We start from the raw sequence: 25,807 nt of genomic DNA, 5'->3' as shown, positions 1-25,807 counted from the left end.
AGTGTGCTCCTAATCTCAGCTCGTTACCTGTATAAAAGACACCTGGGAGCCAGAAATCTTTCTGATTGAGAGGGGGTCAAATACTTATTTCCCTCATTAAAATGCAAATCAATTTATAACATTTTTGACATGCGTTTTTCTGGATTTTTTTGTTGTTATTCTGTCTCTTACTGTTCAAATAAACCTACCATTAAAATTATAGACTGATCATTTCTTTGTCAGTGGGCAAACGTAAAAAATCAGCAGGGGATCAACTACTTTTTTCCCCTCACTGTACATGTCATTCTCCAATGATAATAAATATATTCTGAGTGCACCCTTTAGTGCAGTGTTTCTTCAATGTTGTCGGACTACCCCCAATGTAAGACTTTTCCCCCTTAGCCCCATCATGAACAAATGCATAATGTGGAGGGTACCTCATGCCTGAGTCGAGACACACTACTTTACTGTAACCCCACAACCCAGACAGACAGTATAGAATAGAGAAGTATGAGAATGAGGAATAGAACTGTACCATGTAGATAGATAGACAGATAGAATGAGAGGGAGGAATGTAGCTGTACTATGTAGATCACAGGAGGTTGGTGGCACCTTAATTGGGGAGGACGGGCTTGTGGTAATGGCTGGAGCAGAAGGAGTGGAATGGTATCAAATACATCAAACACATGGTTTCCATGTGTTTGATGCCATTCCATTGACTCCGTTCCAGCCATTGTTATGAGCCGTCCTTCCCTCAGCAGCCTCCACTGATGTAGATATATAGACAGATAGAATTGTCGAAAGGGAGGAATAGAACTGTACCATTTTGCATGGCCTCATGTTTCCAGCGGGGGGTGGTGCATTTGTCTCCTTGCTCTAGAAATGAGAAACAGAAAGCATTTAGAAACAGAAACAGTCTCTTTTTGTGAGCGTCACAGCACAGCATAGCACAGGACAGCACAGCACAGCACAGCATAGCACAGGACAGCACAGCATAGCACAGGACAGCACAGAATAGCACAGCACAGGACAGCACAGCTTAGCACAGGACGGCACAGCATAGCACAGGACACAGCACAGCATAGCACAGCACAGGACAGCATAGCACAGAACAGGACAGCACAGCATAGCACAGCTTAGCACAGGACAGCACAGCATAGCACAGGACAGCACAGCATAGCACAGGACACAGCATAGCACAGGACAGCACAGCACAGCATGCCACACTCGCCTGGGTCAAAAGCCCTGATGATGACATTCAATTCAATTTAATGCAGTAACCCAGGCGAGTGAGGCATTCTGTTCTGTGCTGTGACACAGCCCCCCCAAAAGACTGTTCCTATAGAGATGAAAGAGGCAGATGAATACTTCAATGTATTTTAAAAGTGTTACCTGACATGCTGCTGGGCTTCAGGGCCTAGACATCATTCTCATACCCTCCACTGCCTTCTGATACTGGCCTGGGCTGGAGGGAGAGCTAGAGCTGGAGATTACCTGGACAACTCATAGAAAACTCCCAGAAAACATAGCACCTAAACGCACCTCTCTAGCTCTCTGTATTCCCAGTCAGTTTCTATGAGCTCAGTATGACATTGTTGACAATACAGAAGGTACCCAGAGTCATATATAGACGAGTGTCTCTGATGGCACTTATTCTCACCTGTGTGCTGAATGTCAGAATCCCCCACGGTGATGCATCGGCTTACACCATTGGAGCCTGAAAAACACATATGAAGGGTTTTGTTAGATTTGTTAGATTTGCTGAAGAAGGCATACTTTGTGTATATAGGCTATGTATGATGATCCCAACATCTCAACCAATACTGAAGTGATGCAAAGCAAACTGTCTGCTGACAAAAACTATTGCGGCGGGAAAGTCTGTTTACTCAGTTGCTCTTTCAAACAGAGAAAACTTTGCAGTAGAGTTTGTTAGTAGAATGCCTTTCAGGTCATATTCAGCTCTGTTGTTGTTATAGGTCACAGTCTTGGCCCCCCGAGGAACAGGTCTCCTATGCCAAGTGTCCCCTAGACATGACGCTGCTTCCCACAGCGATACCTTGTGGACATAGATGGAACAGCAACCCTCTGGAACCACACACACTCATACACACACACACAAACACAGCTTTAAAGCCTTAACAGGGAGAACACGCAACAGAGAAAGAAAGAGAGACTGCGATATATATGAAGATGTAGCCTATGGTCCCATACTGTGTAGAAGACTTGGCTACAGCACATAACGATAAGATCATGGCTGTTGTATAGTATAGTTCAGCAGTAGGCCTTGGCTATCGCGACGCACAGAGCGCACCCCGAGTTGGCCAGAACGTTGTCCAATCATACAAACTTTGTAACGGCAGTCAGACAAAAGTCAAATGACCAGAATACCTCCTATTTGGCAAAATGTAGTTGATGATTATACAGATAACAGATATTCTCATGAATAACGGGGAGATGTAGAGAGGAAATTGTTTAAATATCAAGGTATCTTTACGGGGACCAACTCTGTAAAAAAAGAAATCCATATCTCCTCACATAACTTTTGTTGATCACACATTCACATATGGGCAGCAATACAAGACAGCGCAGAGAAGCACGGGAAATGTTATAGCAGTATTTAGCAGTGGCGCAACTTTGGTTTTAGAAGTGGGGGGGGGATATAATAATATATATATATAATAATATATATTTTAATCCAGTCTGATAAACACTCCAAACAGCCTATCCGACCGCTAGGAGGCGTCCACATGGTCCTAAAGCACACCATTGCCTCGTTTTGTATCACATTCCAATGATAAAACTGGGGGGACAAAAATGCAATTTCTGAATGTGGAGGGGACATGTTCCCCCCATCCCCAGTGAAAGTTGTGCCCCTGGTATTTTGACATGCATAAGCCAGACGTGCTTTGATAATGCAAAGCCACATCTCTGAATCAGAGAGCTGCAATGACAACACACACACACGCACACAGATACACGCACATTCTTACGTACCACAGAAAGTGGTTCAGGTCAACTATATAACATGTTGTAACAAAAACAACTCCATGGTTAAATGTAAGCATCCCTTCTGAATGGTTAAGTTAAGGGTTAAGGTTTGGGATAGGTTGAAACCCCCCAAAACAAAAAATTTGTGCTTAGCACTGGGATTGAACACACAACCCTCATACCCTTATCCGCCATCCCCGTCCACAACGCCCTAGCAAACCCCAAGACTACTTGACGGTAATAGGGCTCACTGTTGCCCCTAGTGTCCCGTTTTGAAGTAATCTCCTGACGTCCTGCTTACCTGGATGGATGGAAATTTCGCAGTGGATCTTGAGTGACCTGGCTGGTGTGTCCATGTCAATGTGTGTGTGTGTGTGTGTGTGTGTGTATTAGGGATTCATATTTTTCAGAAAATCTACAAAGTTTCAATACTGGGAATAACTCCTATTTATGCCGTGAGTCCCGGGAAATACCACTAAAATCAGAAGTGCCCATTTATTAAAGGGTTTAAAACCAAGATATGGTCACCCAGGGTTCTCCCAAAATAAGATTGTCGCTGCGCCACATTGCCGTCTTGGCTGCGCCACCATGTACAGATTTTGACATGCATAAGCGAGACGTGCTTTGATAATGCAACCTATGGATTACGGAATAAAGTTAGGAATTTTCATGAGAGACAGGAGTCAGGATCTTGGGTTTCAGTGGGATTGGGACGATAGGAAAATAGCCTAGCCTCTATATAAGGCTACTACGTGAGTCAATACATACATACTACACTTGATTTAGGCTACATTATTGCATGCTAAATGTTTCGGATTAGTGATAGATGAGCGAACAAATAAGTGAGCTACCACTTCCACCTGTCCAACCAGAGATCAATTAACCAAATATACAGGCAGAGATTCAGTGAAACAGAATCACATTGATTGATTATCAGACATGACAGGTCCCCTGTGGGAATCGAACCCACAACCCTAGAGTTGCAAGCGACATACTCTACCAGCTGAGGCACACGGGACTCATCATTAGCACTCACCTCAATTTCAAATAAAATAAAATAAAATGTTATTTGTCACATGCGCCGAATACAACAACCTTACAGTGAAATGCTTACTTACAAGCCCTTAACCAACAATGCAATTTTAAGAAAGAAAATCAAAAAAATACCCCAAAAACATTAAATACAAAAATTATAAGAAATAGAAGTAACAAATAATTAAAGAGCAGCAGTAAAATAACAATAGCGAGGCTTTATACAGTGGGTACCGGTACCGAGTCAATGTGCGGGGGGCACCGGTTAGTCGAGGCAATTAAGGTAATATGTACATGTAGGTAGAGTTATTAAAAGGACTATGCATAGATAATAGATAATAAACAGAGAGTAGCAGCAGTGTGAAAGGGGTGTGGGGGGGGGGGGGGGGGGGGTTGCAATGCAAATAGTCTGGGTAGCCATTTGATTAGATGTTCAGGAGTCTTATGGCTTGGGGGTAAAAACTGTTTAGAAGCCTCTTGGACTTACACTTGGCGATCCGGTACCGCTTGCCGTGTGGTAGCAGAGAGAACAGTCTATGACTAGGGTGGCTGGAGTTTGACAATTTTTAGGGCCTTCCTCTGACACCACTTGGTATAGAGGTCTTGGATGGCAGGAAGCTTGGCCCCAGTGATGTACTGGGCCGTACGCACTACCCTCTGTAGTGCCTTGCGGTCGGAGGCAGAGCAGTTGCCATACCAAGCAGTGATGCAACCAGTCAGGATGCTCTCGATGGTGCAGCTGTAGAACCTTTTGAGGATCTGAGGACCGATGCCAAATCTTTTCAGTCTCGTTAGGGGTAATAGGTTTTGTTGTGCCCTCTTCATGACTGTCTTGGTGTGCTTGGACCATGATAGTTTGTTGGTGATTTGGACACCAAAGAACTTGAAGCTCTCAACCTGCTCCACTACAGCCCCGTCGATGAGAATGGGGGCGTGCTTGGTCCTCTTCTTTTTCCTGTAGTCCACAATCATCTCCTTTGTAATGATCACATTGAAGGAGAGGTTGTTGTCCTGGCACCACATGGCCAGGTCTCTGACCTCCTCCCTATAGGCTGTCTCATCCTTGTCGGTGATCAGGCCTACCACTGTTGTGTCATCTGCAAACTTAATGATGGTGTTGGAGTCATGCCTGACCATGCAGTCATGAGTGAACAGGGAGTACAGGAGGGGACTGAGCATGCACCGCTGAGTGGCCCCCGTGTTGAGGATCAGCGTGGCGGATGAGTTGTTACCTGCCCTTACCACCTGGGGGCGGCCCGTCAGGAAGTCCAGGATCCAGTTGCAGAGGGAGGTGTTTAGTCCCAGGGTCCTTAGCTTAGTGATGAGCTTTGAGGGCACTATAGTGTTGAACACTGAGCTGTAGTCAATGAATAGCATTCTCACATACAGTGGGGAGAACAAGTATTTGATACACTGCCGATTTTGCAGATTTTCCTACTTACAAAGCATGTAGAGGTCTGTAATTTTTATCATAGGTACACTTCAACTGTGAGAGACGGAATCTAAAACAAAAATCCAGAAAATCACATTGTATGATTTTTAAGTAATTAATTAGCATTTTATTGCATGACATAAGTATTTGATACATCAGAAAAGCAGAACTTAATATTTGGTACAGAAACCTTTGTTTGCAATTACAGAGATCATACATTTCCTGTAGGTCTTGACAAGGTTTGCACACACTGCAGCAGGGATTTATGCTGGAAGACCCAGCCATGACCCATCTTCAATGCTCTTACTGAGGGAAGGAGGTTGTTGGCCAAGATCTCGTGATACATGGCCCCATCCATCCTCCCCTCAATACGGTGCAGTCGTCCTGTCCCCTTTGCACAAAAGCATCCCCAAAGAATGATGTTTCCACCTCCATGCTTCACAGTTGGGATGGTGTTCTTGGGGTTGTACTCATCCTTCTTCCTCCAAACACGGCGAGTGGAGTTTAGACCAAAAAGCTATATTTTTGTCTCATCAGACCACATGACCTTCTCCCATTCCTCATCTGGATCATCCAGATGGTCATTGGCAAACTTCAGACGGGCCTGGACATGTGCTGGCTTGAGCAGGGGGACCTTGCGTGTGCTGCAGGATTTTAATCCATGACGGCGTAGTGTGTTACTAATGGGTTTCTTTGAGACTGTGGTCCCAGCTCTCTTCAGGTCATTGACCAGGTCCTGCCGTGTAGTTCTGGGCTGATCCCTCACCTTCCTCATGATCATTGATGCCCCACGAGGTGAGATCTTGCATGGAGCCCCAGACCGAGGGTGATTGACCGTCATCTTGAACTTCTTCCATTTTCTAATAATTGCGCCAACAGTTGTTGCCTTCTCACCAAGCTGCTTGCCTATTGTCCTGTAGCCCATCCCAGCCTTGTGCAGGTCTACAATTGTATCCCTGATGTCCTTACACAGCTCTCTGGTCTTGGCCATTGTGGAGAGGTTGGAGTCTGTTTGATTGAGTGTGTGGACAGGTGTCTTTTATACAGGTAACGAGTTCAAACAGGTGCAGTTAATACAGGTAATGAGTGGAGAACAGGAGGGCTTCTTAAAGAAAAACTAACAGGTCTGTGAGAGCCGGAATTCTTACTGGTTGGTAGGTGATCAAATACTTATGTCATGCAATAAAATGCAAATTAATTACTTAATGTGATTTACACAATGTGATTTTCTGGATTTTTGTTTTAGATTCCGTCTCTCACAGTTGAAGTGTACCTATGATAAAAAGTACAGACTTCTACATGCTTTGTAAGTAGGAAAACCTGCAAAATCGGCAGTGTATCAAATACTTGTTCTCCCCACTGTAGGTGTTCCTTTGTCCAGGTGTGAAAGAGCAGTGTGGAACGCAATAGAGATCTGTGCTTCCGTTTGTAGTCTGTAATAGTTTGCAAGCCCTGCCACATCCGACGAGCATCGGAGCCGGTGTAGTACGATTCGATCTTAGTCCTGTTTTGACGCTTTGCCTGTTTGATGGTTGGTCAGAGGGCATAGCAGGATTTCTTATAAGCGTCCGGGATAGAGTCTCACTCCTTGAAGACGGCAGCTCTACCCTTTAGCTCAGTGCGGATGTTGCCTGTAATCCATGGCTTCTGGTTAGTGTATGTACATATAGTCACTGTGGGGACGACATCATCAATGCACTTATTTATAAAGCCAGTGACTGATGTGGTGTACTCCTCAATGCCATCAGAAGAATCCCGGAACATATTCCAGTCTGTGCTAGCAAAACAGTCCTGTAGCTTAGCATCTGCTTCATCTGACCACTTTTCTATTGACCGAGTCACTGGTGCTTCCTGCTTTAGTTTTTGCTTGTAAGAAGGAATCAGGAGGATAAAATTATGGTCAGATTTGCCAAATGGAGGGCGAGGGAGAGCTTTGTACGCGTCTCTGTGTGTGGAGTAAAGGTGGCCTAGAGTTTTTTTTCCCTCTGGTTGCACATTTAACATGCTGGTAAAATGATTGAAATGTCCCTGCATTAAAGTCCCCAGGCACTAGGAGCGCTGCCTCTGGATGAGCATTTTCCTGCTTGCTTATGGCCGTATACAGTTCATTGAGTGCAGTCTTAGTGCCAGCATCGGTTTGTGGTGGTAAATAGACAGCTACGAAGAATATAGATGAAAACACTCTTGGTAGATAGTGTGTTCTACTGTCACGACTTCCTCCAAAGCTGCCCCCTCTCCTTGTTCGGGCAGGCTTTGGCGTTCGTCGTCATCGGCCTTCTAGCCACTGCCGCTCCTCATCTCATCATTCCATTTGTTTTGTCTTGTTTTTACACACACCTGGTTCATATCCCCTCATCAGTCCCTGTATAAGTATTCCCTCTGCCCCCCATGTCTTTGTGTGTGATTGTTTCCATGTGGAGGTGTCGATAGCTCGGTGGAGCATTATGTACTTTATCGCTGGGATATTCACCCGTGTGTTTTGTTTTCCCCAGTGCGCCGTTAAGTCGCACTGTAGTTGTTTTACACATTGCTGTGAACCGCTGTATTGGCAGAATAAACCATTATTCTGTGATTTACACCTCCTGTGCCTGACTCTGTCCAAATCACCCGCTACATCTACAGCTTATCATGAGATACTCTACCTCAGGCGAGCAAAACCTCAAGACTTCCTTAGATATCGTGCACCAGCTGTGGTTTACAAATATACATAGACCGCCACCCCTTATCTTACCAGAGGCTGCTGTTCTATCCTGCCGATTCAGTGTATAACCCGCCAGCTGTATGTTATTCATGTCGTCGTTCAGCCACGACTCAGTGAAACATAAGATATTACATTTTTTAATGTCCCGTTGGTAGGTTATACGTGCTTGTAGTTCATCCACTGTATTATCAAGCAATTTAGCTAACATTTCCCCAGCCTAATGGTTACCAAATATATAAACGGAGATTCAGTGAAAACAAAGATCTGACATTGATTGATTTATCTAGATGAGTCCCACACGCTCATCTCTAAGCAGTGTGATGGCGCTGTCCCAATGATAATCTAGGTGTCCACACACGACTACTGCTTGAAAGTAGTATAATGGTTGTATATGAGTTTCAGTATAAGCAAGAATTTGATACATGCCTTCAATTGCATTAGCTTACTTTATTCCAATATGTTCATCATTCAGTTGATCATAACTAAGGTGAGTGTTCCTCTCTCTGTGCTTTTTCTAGGCCCAATGGCTATATCCTCATCTCCTCACTCTGCTGCCACCCACCTCCGCCGCACTGTTCTCAACACCAGTTTAAATCAATATAGCCTACTGATTTCTAGAAATCTGGCATTTTTTCGGGTTCGGGCTCATTTAATTTCTGTGATGTTGGACCAGGCCTGGGCTCGGGCTTCAGCTCACCGGGCTTGCGTCGGACCGGGATCAAATTGTCAGTTCCGATGACAACTCTAAACTGCATTCGGGTCTTGTGTGCAGTCCAGCAGTGTCAATTATGTGTGTGCTTTGAATCTATGGCGACTTTGTGTGAAGTAAATACGCTAGGCTAAAGCCTTCCATCCTTCAACCTGTTTGGATAATGTGCTATTAGATTTTTTGCCAATCTGCTGCTGCACATGTGTATTTTGTGGAATTGCATTAGTGCGACATTGGGGGTACGTTTTGTAATTTGATTTTGTAATTTGAAGAGTGTGAAGAGTATTCCCGGGACAGTCCCAGGATGAGGTTACCCGTGTTAATCCTTAGTGTGTATGTGTGTGTGTGCCTGCGAGCGTGTGTGTGTGTCTGTATAGAGTTGTTGGTGTGTGTGTGTAGCATTGTTGGTGTGTGTGTGTGTGTGTGTGTGTGTGTGCCTAGCATGCGAGAGACTATAAGTGAGATATCAGGAAGTGAAACTTGAGATGTCAGGAAGTGAACTGTCTTAGATGATAGCCTCCACACTTTTCCTGTGCACGGTTTTACCACATTGTGTGTGTGTGTGTGTGTCCTACTCTGTGCTGATGAGTTGAGACTGTTTCTGAACATCAGGTCCATTCAGGCCATGTATTTAGCCTTTATCTGCATATCGCTTAATGCATTTATGTCATCAAGAAGTGAGATGACCGTCTTAACCCAACATAAGTGATGCTCTCTTTCCACACAGGCCAGACTGATAATGAGGTGCCATTACGTGTCATAAGCAACTAGTAGACATCCATCTATTGCAATAATCTATTTTGCATGTGTATGCAAATTGTACATTTACATTTTACATTTTAGTCATTTAGAGGTGCCATCTTTGTGTGCATGTTTGCTATACACAACTCAACCCCTCCTCCCATACCCCCCTCCAATAGAGAACAGCTGGCTGGAGGTGAAGTGCATGATGGGTGACTGGGCGTGGGGTGTGCATCCATCCACTTATACTCAGTTTATTACATCATTTTAAGGATAACATGTTAATCTATCTACATGCAACTTGGCATCAGGTCAATAATTGTAGCCTTATCAAAGGTAGCTGGGGAGTGCTTGTTGGCTGTAGTGGGGCTTATGGAAAGTTGTCTATTGTAGTGTGTGTGTGTGTGTGTGTGTGTGTGTGTGTGTGTGTGTGTGTGTGTGTGTGTGTATGTGCACGTGTGTGAGTGGCTGACAGCAGGCTGATGAACATTCAAAGTAGCAGCGATAAATGAGAGATCAGTCTGGGTTAGATAGAGATAGGAAGCAGTGGGTGGACAACGTGTGTGTGTGTGTGTGTGTGTGTGTGTGTGTGTGTGTGTGTGTGTGTGTGTGTGTGCCTTTATTATGGTTCCTCCGCAATGCCATGATGATGATCGGGTTCATATTAAATAACACTCTTCGATCCAAGCTTGGTAAATTAGCTATCAGAACAACAAGACAAGACTTCCTCTCCTTGTGTAATGTTTTGTGTGATAAAGCTCGAAGTGTGTGTGTGTGTGTGAGAGAGACAGAGAGCGTTGTCTGAATACACCCACACACATACACTTGGTCCACAGATGGCCTTTTTTTAAAAGAAAATCACTTGGTTGAGCGCTTTTGTGAATGTCTAATTATAATTTGGGCACATAGAGTCCTGAATTACCACAGTGATACTAATGGCTCTGAACACACACACACACACACACACACACCGCAGGCCTGAGTCAGCTGGAGAGAGAGCGACAGAGCGAGAGAGCGAGAAAGAGAGCACGGTCTCCACTCTCCTCCCTCTCCCGTCACCTATCTGTCCAAGCCATGTGGTTTTGTACCTCCCTTACTCACTCTATATCAATATGTGTCTCTCAAATGAGCTGCCTATTTGTTTAGTTTGAAATAAGCTGATTGTTAAATCAATGACAGAGTCAAGTATTTTAATAATCTGTGATGTGATGGTTAAAAGACTTGATAAGTGCCTTTCGTGTCTCAGTCAATGGATGCTTTCATACAGGTACAAGAGAACCCATCAGGGTGATACCTATTTAGGAATAGACATTTTCAATGGGCCTTTCTTTCAATAATAAAAGGTTCCTCTGATTGAGACACAACCGACACAGTTCAAGCTTCAAGATAAACCACCAATATTTCAGTTTCTGCATCCCAAATAACACCCTATTTATTTTCTGTTTTGTATATACTATAGTACACTGCTCAAAAAAATAAAGGGAACACTAAAATAACACATCCTAGATCTGAATGAATGAAATAATCTTATTAAATACTTTTTTCTTTACATAGTTGAATGTGCTGACAACAAAATCACACAAAAATTATCAATGGAAATCAAATTTATCAACCCATGGAGGTCTGGATTTGGAGTCACCCTCAAAATTAAAGTGGAAAACCCCACTACAGGCTGATCCAACTTTGATGTAATGTCCTTAAAACAAGTCAAAATGAGGCTCAGTAGTGTGTGTGGCCTCCACGTGCCTGTATGACCTCCCTACAACGCCTGGGCATGCTCCTGATGAGGTGGCGGATGGTCTCCTGAGGGATCTCCTCCCAGACCTGGACTTAAGCATCCGCCAACTTCTGGACAGTCTGTGGTGCAACGTGGCGTTGGTGGATGGAGCGAGACATGATGTCCCAGATGTGCTCAATTGGATTCAGGTCTGGGGAACGGGCGGTCCATAGCATCAATGCCTTCCTCTTGCAGGAACTGCTGACACACTCCAGCCACATGAGGTCTAGCATTGTCTTGCATTAGGAGGAACCCAGGGCCAACCGCACCAGCATATGGTCTCACAAGGGGTCTGAGGATCTCATCTCGGTACCTAATGGCAGTCAGGCTACCTCTGGCGAGCACATGGAGGGCTGTGCGGCCCCCCAAAGAAATGCCACCCCACACTATGACTGACCCACCGCCAAACCGGTCATGCTGGAGGATGTTGCAGGCAGCAGAACGTTCGTCCAGACTCTGTCACGTCTGTCACGTGCTCAGTGTGAACCTGCTTTCATCTGTGAAGAGCACAGGGCGCCAGTGGCGAATTTGCCAATCTTGGTGTTCTCTGGCAAATGCCAAACGTCCTGCACGGTGTTGGGCTGTAAGCACAACCCCCACCTGTGGACGTCGGGCCCTCATACCACCCTCATGGAGTCTGTTTCTGACCGTTTGAGCAGACACATGCACATTTGTGGCCTGCCGGAGGTCATTTTGCAGGGCTCTGGCAGTGCTCCTCCTGCTCCTCCTTGCACAAAGGCGGAGGTAGCAGTCCTGCTGCTGGGTTGTTGCCCTCCTACGGCCTCTTCCACGTCTCCTGATGTCCTGGCCTGTCTCCTGGTAGCGCCTCCATGCTCTGGACACTACGCTGACAGACACAGCAAACCTTCTTGCCACAGCTCGCATTGATGTGCCATCCTGGATGAGCTGCACTACCTGAGCCACTTGTGTGGGTTGTAGACTCCGTCTCATGCTACCACTAGAGTGAAAGCACCGCCAGCATTCAAAAGTGACCAAAACATCAGCCAGGAAGCATAGGAACTGAGAAGTGGTCTGTGGTCACCACCTGCAAAACCAGTCCTTTATTGGGGGTGTCTTGCTAATTGCCTATAATTTCCACCTGTTGTCTATTCCATTTGCACAACAGCATGTGAAATTTATTGTCAATCAGTGTTGCTTCCTAAGTGGACAGTTTGATTTCACAGAAGTGTGATTGACTTGGAGTTACATTGTGTTGTTTAACTGTTTTTGAGCAGTGTATATAGGGTTTATGGTGCCATTTGTGACACACCCAGTGGCTGGGATGAGTGGGCCACCTAACGTGGTGGAATACAAAATACAGTTTAGCAATTGTCACTGCATACATAACACAGTATCCACCTGAAGTAGTGCTATAGTATGTTCATGCAGTTATCAGAACTAAAATATTCTTATCACATTAGTCTGGGAAGGATATAAGCAAAGTAAAAGTATCAATGAAAAGTACAGTATCATCTAACCAGCTGCAAGGTCTTCCATGAGTTAGAATGACACCATCATAATGTCAAGAAGAGTTACCCCTACGAATCTCAGAGTAGGAAGGCTGATCTAGGATCAGTTTTGCCTTTTAGATTCTAATGAATAAGATTACATGTGACAGAGGGGCACTGATCCTAGATCATCAGCAGTCCTACTCTGATGTGCTTTATGAATACAGGCTCAGATGATAAATGTGAGTGGTAAATGTACTTGATCCTGACTTTACATTGCAGCAGGGTTCTGCACACTGTGATGTTGTCCAGCTCACCATCAAAAACACTGACCCACCACAGAGAGTAGCAGAGAACAGACAGCGATTACACATCTGGGTTACATAATCCTCATAGAGAGAGAGTGAGAGATGGATGGGTGGAGGCAGCTCATACATGTAATCACATCTTTATTTTACAGACAGAATCATTTTAATGCCAGAATTTCTTGGAAAAGCCAGAGGGACAAATAGTATTTATTTTATTATAAAAAGAGAAAGAAAACAAATAATGTGGAGTGAGCCTTGATGATGGGGCAATCTGTGTGTGTGTGTGTGTGTGAGCGAGTGTGTGTGTTTGTATTTATTAAGGATCCCCATTAGCTGCTGCCAAGTAGTCGTGGCTCTATGTAGTACTGTGCGCCTCCCATAGTCTGTTCTGGACTTGGGGATTGGGAAGAGACATTTGGTGGCATGTCTTGTGGGGTATGCATGAGTGTCTGAGCTGTGTGCTTGTAGTTTAAACAGACAGCTTGGTGCATTCAGCTTGTCAACACTTCTTACAAAAACAAGTAGTGATAAAGTCAATCTCTCCTCCACTTTGAGCCATGAGATTTACATACATATTATTAATGTTAGCTCACTGTGTACATTTAAGGGCCAGCCGTGCTGCCCTGTTCTGAGCCAATTGTAATTTTCCGAGGTCTCCGTTTATGGCACCTGACCACACGACTGAACAGTACTCCAGGTGCGACAAAACTAGGGCCTGTAGGACCTGCCTTGTTGATGCCGTTGTTAAAAAGGCAGAGCAGCGCTTTATTATGGACAGACTTCTCCCCATCTTAGTTTTGACCATGACAGTTTACAATCCAGGGTTACTCCAAGCAGTTTAGTCAAGTGTTCACATGCCCTGACACCTTGCATACTCGCCTTACGCAAATTAACACGATCCTCCCAGCCAGACAGGGAAGGAGACTGCAGCTTACGAAGACAGAGTGTGTGTCTCATTAGTCTACTGTGGCTTCATCTCCTTCCCTTCATCTACACTGGTCTGAAAACATAGGACAGGTGAAATCACTATGGTAGATGTATTGTCTACCCAGTATTTGCTTTCATAATTCCAGCTCTTTCACATCAGTGCAGCTGAAGGAAATGAGATGAGGAAGCCTAAGAGAGGAAGTCACGTTAGTCTATTGACACACAACCACAGTTCCTTTCCTCCAGGGCCAACTTCCTGCTCGGCTGGCTGGATCACATGCCACTCACTGACATCATCGAAACAGCACACCTTTGGATACCCTCCAAACACCTTACTGGGCAACATGAGAGAAGTACCATCGCATGCATGAACGCACACATTACACACACAAACATGCATGCACACACACAAAACACTGTAGTTGACCCATGCATTTATTTGAAGTGAACCTAGCTATGTGTAATGGATGGATGTTGAGACAGAGAGCTACATGTAAAGGATTGATGTTGAGATAGAGAGCTACATGTAAAGGACGGATGTTGAGACATAGAGCTACATGTAAAGGACGGATGTTGAGATAGAGAGCTACATGAAAAGGATGGATGTTGAGATAGAGAGCTACGTGTATGTCACGATCGTCGGGAAGAGAGGAGGACCAAGGCGCAGCGTTGAATGCGAACATATTTATTTATATACTGATCACACGATCAAAAACAACAAAACGATAACGTGACAGTCAATGGTCAAACACAAACCAACACGAACAAGATCCCACAACAACTGTGGGAAAACAGCCTGTATAAATATGGTTCCCAATCAGAGACAACCAGCCACAGCTGACACTTGTTGCCTCTGATTGGGAACCAACATAGAAATGCACTTACTAGATAAACAAATGAAATGCACACCCTGGCTCAACATACAAGTGTCCCCAGAGCCAGGGCGTGACAGTACCCCCCCCTAAAGGCGCGGACTCCGACCGCGTCAACTAAATACCACAGGGGAGGGACCGGGTGGGCACTCCGCCTTGGCGGCGGATCCGGCTCCGGGCCTGATCCCCACTCCCCCCCAACGTACCCCTGGTCCGGTCTGGCCCCGCTGGCCGGAGATGGACTACACACTGGTGGAGCGGATTGCTCTAGCTCCGGCGTGAAGCAGCTGACCGGTGCCGGACCAGGCACCAGTGGAACAGGCACGGGCCGTGCCGGACTGCTGACGCCCACCACTGGCTTGGTGTGGAGAACTGGCACGGGCCGTGCTGGACTGACGACGCACCCCACTGGCTTGGTGTGAGGAGCAGGAGCGGGCCGGACCGGGCTGACGATGCGCACCCCTGCCTTGGTGCGTGGAGCAGGAACAGGCCGGGCCGGGCTGGCGAAGCGCACCATAGGCTTGGTGCGGGGAGCAGGAACAAGCCGGGCCGAGCTGGCGACGCGCACCGTAGGCTTGGTGCGAGGGGCAGGAACAGGCCGGGCTGGGCTGGCGACGCGCACCGTAGGCTTGGTGCGAGGGGCAGGAGCAGGCCGGGCCGGGCTGGCGATGCGCACCGTAGGCTTGGTGCGGGGAGCAGGAACAGACCGGACTGTACTGGGGACACACACCACTGGCCCTACACCGGGATCTGGAACGGGCCGGACCGGACTGGTAACACACCCCAGTACCTCTCGCCGTGCCTTTACACCTTCCATCCCCTCTTCGACCAGTGGCCCCCGTAACCTGGCGGCCTCCTCTGCCAACCCGCTGGACCGCTCTGTCGCGGTCTCCTGCTGCCCCGTCGTCCACGGCGTTAGCCCCCCCCTAAAAATTTTATGGGCTTCACTCCTACCCGTGGACCAGGTCTCCATGCTTTTCGCCAGCCTCTCGCCCTTCTGCTTCCACGTCAAGCCCCTCTCCTCCTCACATGGCTTGACCCAGTCGAGGAGGCGAAGGAGATCCGCTAGAGATCTCCCTGGCGATGGCTCCTGGACTTGCTGCTTGGTCCAGTCTTGGTGGGATCTTCTGTCACGATCGTCGGGAAGAGAGGAGGACCAAGGCGCAGCGTTGAATGCGAACATATTTATTTATATACTGATCACACGATCAAAAACAACAAAACGATAACGTGACAGTCAATGGTCAAACACAAACCAACACGAACAAGATCCCACAACAACTGTGGGAAAACAGCCTGTATAAATATGGTTCCCAATCAGAGACAACCAGCCACAGCTGACACTCGTTGCCTCTGATTGGGAACCAATCTGGCCAACATAGAAATGCACTTACTAGATAAACAAATGAAATGCACACCCTGGCTCAACATACAAGTGTCCCCAGAGCCAGGGCGTAACAGTGTAAAGGATGGATGTTGAGATAGAGAGCTACGTGTAAAGGATGGATGTTGAGATAGAGAGCTACGTGTAAAGGATGGATGTTGAAATAGAGAGCTACGTGTAAAGGATGGATGTTGAAATAGAGAGCTACATGTAAAGGATGCCAGTGGTGCTACAGCACTATATGGGACTCTTCTATTATTCACCAACCAGCAATTCACCTTTAACTTGCTTTCCCCTGATAGGGACCCAGCAGAGTACAACAAACATAGTCTAAATAGTCTCAAATGGCTTGAAAAGTGTTATGGTGTCACTGAAATGTCAAACAGTGCTGATCAAAAAGTAATAATATTCAATTTATTTTATTTATCTATTAATTTAGAAATCTGTGCAGAAGGATAAAATCCCTGGAGATTGTCTGAAGGTTTTGAAATGTTCTGGGTAGGTTACCAATATATCCATCTAAAAATAAACATAAACATATCTCAGCAACCAAAGCACAGTGGTGAGAGAGAAAGAGAGAGAATGAGAGAGTGAGAGAGAGAGAGACGCTTGGCCAACAGACATGGTCCATTTACAATGCATTACATTTTAGTCATTTCGCCAGACACTATTAGCCATAACAACATATGAAATAAGTCCTGAATAACTGCCCACAAATGGTAAAAAAATGAAATCTTGGGAAAACCAAGTAATCTGTACAAATGAATTCTTTGTCAATTTTTATGTACTACCTAAGACTCCTGCACATCCCTGTTACCCATGCAGTAAAAGCTTTTGCTAATATGAAATGGGTTTGGGACTGAGGTGGAAACAAGCTGAATCAGATGAAATGGTGCACTCGGTGGATGTTAGCTGCAATAAATTCCCATTTAGTTAGTCAAGACTTATTTGAGTTCTAAGCACCACAGAAAAAGATTACACGCATTATTTAGTTATTAGTGCAAAATGTCATCATGCATCATGAAATTAATTAAATAAATGGTTGTATTCTCAGAGCCTTCATAACCATCTGTTGTGCCCCTTATCTAACATGGCCCTTTGATAGCGGACTTCAAGCTTTATCACAGAAAACATTACACAAGGAGAGGAAGTCTTGTCTTGTTGTTCTGATAGCTAATTTACCAAGCTTGGATCGAAGAGTGTTATTTAATATGAACCCGATCATCATCATGGCAATGCGGAGGAACCATAATAAAGGCACACACACACAATAAAGGCCACCAGATGGTGTTTTCATTAAAAACAATTTGGCTGATAATTTAATCCACTGAGTTACTTCGTTTGGCAGCCCGGACTGCACTTATCACATTACATTAAGATGAAGCTGAACCACTAGAGGAAAAACACACAGTCTCTGTGTGTGTGTGTGTGTGTGTGTGTGTGTGTGTGTGTGTGTGTGTGTGTCTGTCTGTCTGCCTGTCTGTGTGCTGGCCCACTGAGGTAAAACACACCAAAGCACCACAATCGCCTCATGCAGTATACAGAGAGAAACCCTGCTGTGTGTTCTGGAAGAGCACAACTTTAATGTTCCAGTTGTGATGAACAGAATTCCACCAGACTGTCGATCATAGCGATAGATTTCCCTAGAGATAGATATTAAGTGAATTAAATTGTAATAAAGTTGTCATTCTTGAGATCATTCATTTTTTATAATATGACCAACTCCTCCACATCCTACCTAAATAATTATGAAAATATTTGAAGTTGGAGACGCCCTTTCTAGATGCCCTAAACTAGACCTGCGTCCGTACTGGCCCTATGGGCCCTGGTCAAAAGTAGTCCATCACAAGTAATAGGGTGCCATTTGGAACGCAACCCAGGTCTAATGTTCTCTAGGTAGCAGCCCAGGTCTAATGTTCTCTACGTAGCAGCCCAGGTCTGATGTTCTCTAGGTAGCAGCCCAGGCCTGATGTTCTCTAGGTAGCAGCCCAGGTCTAATGTTCTCTAGGTAGCAGCCCAGGTCTGAATAAAGAAGTTGGCTGGGCAGGCCTCGTCTTTCAGAGACTGAGGAGAACTACCTGACCCCGCCACCCAGTCATTGTGTGTGTGAACCCAACACACCAGGTGGTGTATTCTACTCAGAGAGATGAATCGTTCAAACTTCAGAACATATGTTGCAGAAAGAAATGTACGTAGAAATGTAATGACTAGAGCTGGCATGGTACCGGTTCCCTATTCTACATGGTAGATAATCATGTCTGTTGAAGACATTTCTATCTAAGAGTTCTGTAATGTTTTCCCCCTTCCTGAACAGGCCCAATATGGTTCCTACTTCCTAGAAAGCATAGATCAAATACTGATTTAAACACATGCACACATAGGCACACACCCAAGCACACAAACAAGAGGAGGCTGGTGGGAGAAGCTATAGGAGGATGGGTTCATTGTACTGGCTGGAATGGAATTAATGGAACGGTATCAAACACATCAAACATATGGAAACCACGTTTGACTCCGTTCCATTTATTCTGATATAGTGATATTGGGGGGGATCTGAACCTCGATTGACTTACTCCCTCATCTGATTGTCTTAAGTCAGCATGTATTGATATGAACAGTCCAACTCATTGCTGAGCCCACTCGTTTCAATATAAAGAATCCTGCTAAATCAACTCTTGATTGATCTCATACTTACAAATAACCCTCATAAATACAGAACTAGTGGTGTCATTGCTATGGACCTCAGTGATCACTGTCCCATAGTCTGTGTCAGAAACACAAAGTTGCCTAAAACTAATCCACGCCTTATCACTAAGAGAAACTTTAAACCCTTCCATGAGCAAGGGTTCTTACATTACTTTTACCATTCGAACTTGCCCTTGAACCATTCGCTAGTATGTTTATCTATGTATCTGATAAACATGCTCCAATTAAGAGATTACGAAATAAAGACAGCGCCAACCCATGGTTCATGCCAGAACTTGCTGAGTTAATTCAGCTAAGGAACAAAGCTTGGTCTGAAGCAAGACAGACACATTGGTAGCTCTGCTGACTGGCTGACCTTCAGACAACTTAGAAACAAATGTACTACTTCTATAAAAAGGGCTAAGTCAATCTATTTCATTCTTTCCATTTCTGACCCTCGTGGCGATCCTGCTAAGTTTTGGAAGGCTATTAAATCACTAAAAAGATGCAGCCACACCTCTCGTCCCAATGAGATTCTACTTAACGCCAATACTATAACAGACAAAACCAAAATAACTGACACGTTTAACCAATATTTTATTGCAGCAGACCATTTATTTGAAAGGGGACTCTGAAAAGACTCTTCATGACACAGGCTCATCTCTGATGATCAATTATTATATACACATTATTGTTTTTCCTCATTCTCTATAAGAGAGTTATTTGCCATGCTAGTCAAAATATGACATACACTGTCCTATTCTTAATTCAAATGTTAATCACAGACTTGCCTGCTACTGTAAATGGAGACCCACTGTTCTCTCTTCGGCAAGTCACTACTAGGGAAGTTCTGGACGCTCTCTTAGTTATTGATGTTAAATAATCCACTGGGGCAGACATGCTTGACCTGTGTCTTCTACAGCTTGATGCATCTCTGATTGTGGAGCCCTTGACACATATTTAATCAATCCATTCTCTTGAGTATTATTCCTAAGGTGTGGAAGGCGGCCCATGTTCTCCCACTCTACAAAGGTGGTGATCCCTGCGATCTTAATAATTATCGCCCAATCTCAAAACTTGAATGTCTAGCGAAAACATTAGAACTCTTGGTCAATTCTGTGGTCCTTTTTAGATAGAAAATGTATTCTGAATGCTCACCAGTCAGGCTTTAGGCTAGGACACAGCACCATCTTGGCTGCTTCCCTAGTCATACATTATATACTGTAGTTAACGCACTAGACAGGAAACACCACTGTGCTGCCCTTTATATTGATCTGTCGAAAGCATTCAAAATGGTTGATCATGCACTCCTGCTACGTAGGTTTTCTGAAATTGGACTAGATAAAGAGGCCTGCGGCTGGTTAAAAAATTACCTGCACCACAGAAGTCAATGTCTGCTGATGGAGTTCAGTCTAATTTTCTTAACATAACCAAAGGAGTGCCACAAGGCTCAATACTAGGCCCTTTACTGTTCACTATTTACATTAATAATGTTGATTTCGCCCTGAATAATAATATCAGGGGCTTAACTTCTCTATGCGGATGACACAGTTATTTATTCCCATGCTCCCTCAGTGCAGCAGGCCATTCACAACTTTCAGGTTGGTTTTGATCCAATTCAAGAATCGCTCACCGATCTTAAATTAGTGCTAAATGGTGATAAAACCAAGTTTATGTATTTCTCCAGGTCTCGTCAAATTTACCCTAAAGACCTGCGTATCTGTACCTAGAGGATCCCAAATTGATCTAGTCCCCCATTATAAGTATGTAGGTATTTTGATTGACGATAAGCTGTACTTTAAAAGACACATTGATAAGCCGACTAAAAAGTTGAGAGTAAATATTGGTTTCCTGTATAGTCTCACTTTTGAAAATAGGAGGAAGATTGTTCAAGCAACACTCCTCCCAGTAATTGACTATGGCGACTCAATCTATACTGATCAAAAATATAAACGCAACATGGAACAATTTCAAAGATTTTACTGAGTTACAGTTCACATAAGGAAATCAGTCAATTGAAATAAATAAACCCTATTCTATGGATTTCACATGACTGGGCAGGGGTCCAGCCATTGATTGGCCTTGGAGGGCATAGGCCAACCCAATTGGCAGCCAGACCCACCCACTAGGGAGCCAGGCCCAACCAATCAGAATACGTTTTTCCCCACAAAAGGGCTTTATTCCAGACAGAAATACTCCTCAGCACTTCCAATCCCCCATATATTTTTTCCCCCGCAAATATATACAGTGGGGAGAACAAGTATTTGATACACTGCCGATTTTGCAGGTTTTCCTACTTACAAATCATGTAGAGGTCTGTAATTTTTATCATAGGTACACTTCAACTGTGAGAGACGGAATCTAAAACAAAAATCCAGAAAATCACATTGTATGATTTTTAAGTAATTCATTTGCATTTTATTGCATGACATAAGTATTTGATCACCTACCAACCAGTAAGAATTCCGGCTCTCACATACCTGTTAGTTTTTCTTTAAGAAGCCCTCCTGTTCTCCACTCATTACCTGTATTAACTGCACCTGTTTGAACTCGTTACCTGTATAAAAGACACCTGTCCACACACTCAATCAAACAGACTCCAACCTCTCCACAATGGCCAAGACCAGAGAGCTGTGTAAGGACATCAGGGATACAATTGTAGACCTGCACAAGGCTGGGATGGGCTACAGGACAATAGGCAAGCAGCTTGGTGAGAAGGCAACAACTGTTGGCACAATTATTAGAAAATGGAAGAAGTTCAAGATGACGGTCAATCAACCTCGGTCTGGGGCTCCATGCAAGATCTCACCTCGTGGGGCATCAATGATCATGAGGAAGGTGAGGGATCAGCCCAGAACTACACGGCAGGACCTGGTCAATGACCTGAAGAGAGCTGGAACCACAGTCTCAAAAAAACCATTAGTAACACACTACGCCGTCATGGATTAAAATCCTGCAGCGCACGCAAGGTCCCCCTGCTCAAGCCAGCGCATGCCCAGGCCCGTCTGAAGTTTGCCAATGACCATCTGGATGATTCAGAGGAGGAATGGGAGAAGGTCATGTGGTCTGATGAGACAAAAATAGAGCTTTTTGGTCTAAACTCCACTCGCCGTGTTTGGAGGAAGAAGAAGGATGAGTACAACCCCAAGAACACCATCCCAACCGTGAAGCATGGAGGTGGAAACATCATTCTTTGGGGATGCTTTTCTGCAAAGGGGACATGACGACTGCACCGTATTGAGGGAAGGATGGATGGGGCCATGTATTACGAGATCTTGGCCAACAACCTCCTTCCCTCAGTAAGAGCATTGAAGATGGGTCGTGGCTGGGTCTTCCAGCATGACAACGACCCGAAACACACAGCCAGGGCAACTAAGGAGTGGCTCCGTAAGAAGCATTTCAAGGTCCTGGAGTGGCCTAGCCAGTCTCCAGACCTGAACCCAATAGAACATTTTTGGAGGGACCTGAAAGTCTGTATTGCCCAGCGACAGCCCTGAAACCCGAAGGATCTGGAGAAGGTCTGTATGGAGGAGTGGGCCAAAATCCCTGCTGCAGTGTGTGCAAACCTGGTCAAGACCTACAGGAAACTTATGATCTCTGTAATTGCAAACAAAGGTTTCTGTACCAAATATTAAGTTCTGCTTTTCTGATGTATCAAATACTTATGTCATGCAATAAAATGCAAATTAATTACTTAAAAATAATACAATGTGATTTTCTGGATTTTTGTTTTAGATTCCGTCTCACAGTTGAAGTGTACCTATGATAAAAATTACAGACCTCTAAATGCTTTGTAAGTAGGAAAACCTGCAAAATCGGCAGTGTATCAAATACTTGTTCTCCCCACTATATATATATATATATATATATATATATACAGTTGAAGTCGGAAGTTTACATACACTTAGGTTGTAAACTCGTTTTTCAACCGCTCCACAAATTTCTTGTTAACAAACTATAGTTTTGGCAAGTCGATTAGGACATCTACCTTGTGCATGACACAAGTCATTTTTCCAACAATTGACTGTATCACAATTCCAATGGGTCAGAAGTTTACATACACTAAGTTGACTGTGCCTTTAAACAGCTTGGAAAATTCCAGAAAATGATGTCATGACTTTAGAAGCTTCTGATAGGCTAATTTACATAATTTGAGTCAATTGGAGGTGTACCTGTGGATGTATTTCAAGGCCTACCTTCAAACTCAGTGCCTCTTTGCTTGACATCATGGGAAAATCAAAAGAAATCAGTCAAGACCTCAGAAAAACAATTGTAGACCTCCACAAGTCTGGTTCATCATTGGGAGCAATTTCCAAACGCCTGAAGGTACCACGTTCATCTGTACAAACAATAGTACGCAAGTATAAACACCATGGGACCACACAGCCGTCATACCGCTCAGGAAGGAGACGCATTCTGTCTAAGTGGAAATGAAGCCCAGAACAACAGCAAAGGACCTTGTGAAGATGCTGGAGGAAACAGGTACAAAAGTATCTATATCCACAGTAAAACTAGTCCTATATCGACATAACCTGAAAGGCCGCTCAGCAAGGAAGAAGCCTCTGCTCCAAAACCGCCATAAAAAAGCCAGACTACGGTTTGCAACTGCACATGGGGACTTTTTGGAGAAATGTCCTCTGGTCTGATGAAACAAAAATAGAACTGTTTGGCTATAATGACCAATGTTATGTTTGGAGGAAAAAGGGGAAGGCTTGCAAGCCGAAGAACACCACCCCAACCGTGAAGCACGGGGGTGGCAGCATCATACTGTGGGGTTGCTTTGCTGCAGGAGGGACTGGTGCACTTCACAAAATAGATGGCATCATGAGGAAGGAAAATTATGTGGATATGTTGAAGCAACATCTCAAGACATCAGTCAGGAAGTTAAAGCTTGGCCGCAAATGGGTCTTCCAAATGGACAATGACCCCAAGCATACTACCAAAGTTGTGGCAAAATGGCTTAAGGACAACAAAGTCAAGATATTGGAGTGGCCATCACAAAGCCCTGTCCTCAATCCTATAGAAAATTTGTGGGCAGAACTGAAAAAGCGTGTGCGAGCTAGGAGGCCTACAAACGTGACTCAGTTACACATGCTCTGTCAGGAAGAATGGGCCAAAATTCACCCAACTTATTGTGGGAAGCTTGTGGAAGGCTACCCGAAACGTTTGACCCAAGTTAAACAATTTAAAAGCAATGCTACCAAATACTAATTGAGTGTATGTAAACTTCTGACCCACTGGGAATGTGATGAAAGAAATTAAAACTGAAATAAATCATTCTCTCTACTATTATTATGACATTTCACATTCTTAAAATAAAGTGGTGATCCTAACTGACCTAAGACAGGGAATTTTTACTAGGATTAAATGTCAGGAATTGTGAAAAATTGAGTTTAAATGTATTTGGCTAAGGTGTATGTAAACTTCCGACTTCAACTGTATATATATATATATATATATATATATATATATATATATATATATATATATATATATGCATATATACATACAGTGAGGGAAAAAAGTATTTGATCCCCTGCTGATTTTGTACGTTTGCCCACTGACAAAGAAATGATCAGTCTATAATTTTAATGGTAGGTTTACTTGAACAGTGAGAGACAGAATAACAACAAAAAAATCCAGAAAAACGCATGTCAAAAATGTTATAAATTGATTTGCATTTTAATGAGGGAAATAAGTATTTGACCCCCTCTCAATCAGAAAGATTTCTGGCTCCCAGTTGTCTTTTATACAGGTAACGAGCTGAGATTAGGAGCACACTCTTAAAGGGAGTGCTCCTAATCTCATCTTGTTACCTGTATAAAAGACACTTGTCCACAGAAGCAATCAATCAATCAGATTCCAAACTCTCCACCATGGCCAAGACCAAAGAGCTCTCCAAGGATGTCAGGGACAAGATTGTAGACCTACACAAGGCTGGAATGGGCTACAAGACCATCGCCAAGCATCTTGGTGAGAAGGTGACAACAGTTGGTGCGATTATTCGCAAATGGAAGAAACACAAAAAAACTGTCAATCTCCCTCAGCCTGGGGCTCCATGCAAGATCTCAACTCGTGGAGTTGCAATGATCATGAGAACGGTGAGGAATCAGCCCAGAACTACACGGGAGGATCTTGTCAATGGTCTCAAGGCAGCTGGGACCATAGTCACCAAGAAAACAATTGGTAACACACTACTCCGAGAAGGACTGAAATCCTGCAGCGCCCGCAAGGTCCCCCTGCTCAAGAAAGCACATATACATGCCCGTCTGAAGTTTGCCAATGAACATCTGAATGATTCAGAAGAGAACTGGGTGAAAGTGTTGTGGTCAGATGAGACCAAAATGGAGCTCTTTAGCATCAACTCAACTCGCCGTGTTTGGAGGAGGAGGAATGCTGCCTATGATCCCAAGAACACCATCCCCACCGTCAAACATGGAGGTGGAAACATTATGCTTTGGGGGTGTTTTTCTTCTAAGGGGACAGGACAACTTCACCGCATCAAAGTGACGATGGACGGGGCCATGTACCGTCAAATCTTGGTTGAGAACCTCCTTCCCTCAGCCAGGGCATTGAAAATGGGTCGTGGGTGGATATTCCAGCATGACAATGACCCAAAACACACGGCCAAGGCAACAAAGGAGTGGCTCAAGAAGAAGCACATTAAGGTCCTGGCCAGTCTCCAGACCTTAATCCCATAGAAAATCTGTGGAGGGAGCTGAAGGTTCGAGTTGCCAAACGTCAGCCTCGAAACCTTAATGACTTGGAGAAGATCTGCAAAGAGGAGCGGGACAATATCCCTCCTGAGATGTGTGCAAACCTGG

General features: G+C 44.5%; 1 protein-coding gene across 5 annotated transcripts in view; it reads right to left on the bottom strand.

The window, feature by feature from the left end:
- LOC311132637 (thyroid hormone receptor beta) overlaps nucleotides 1–25,807 on the bottom strand; it is a 178,241-nt gene that overhangs the window by 38,168 nt on the left and 114,266 nt on the right. For all 5 annotated transcript variants that reach the window (XM_084165885.1, XM_084165887.1, XM_084165886.1 and 2 more), the window contains 3 exons: nucleotides 1,640–1,696; nucleotides 1,372–1,444; nucleotides 802–855 (listed from right to left, as the gene is read on the bottom strand). In XM_084165885.1, coding sequence (XP_084022011.1) covers nucleotides 802–855; nucleotides 1,372–1,378 — 61 coding nt within the window. In that variant the 5' untranslated portion in view covers nucleotides 1,379–1,444; nucleotides 1,640–1,696. The remainder of the gene's footprint in view (nucleotides 1–801; nucleotides 856–1,371; nucleotides 1,445–1,639; nucleotides 1,697–25,807) is intronic.

The sequence above is a fragment of the Coregonus lavaretus genome, assembly GCF_964263955.1.
Source record: "Coregonus lavaretus genome assembly, chromosome: 7".
Lineage (NCBI taxonomy): Eukaryota > Metazoa > Chordata > Actinopteri > Salmoniformes > Salmonidae > Coregonus > Coregonus lavaretus.
Note: the sequence above shows the minus strand (reverse complement) of the source record. Positions and strands in the feature narration are given on the sequence as shown.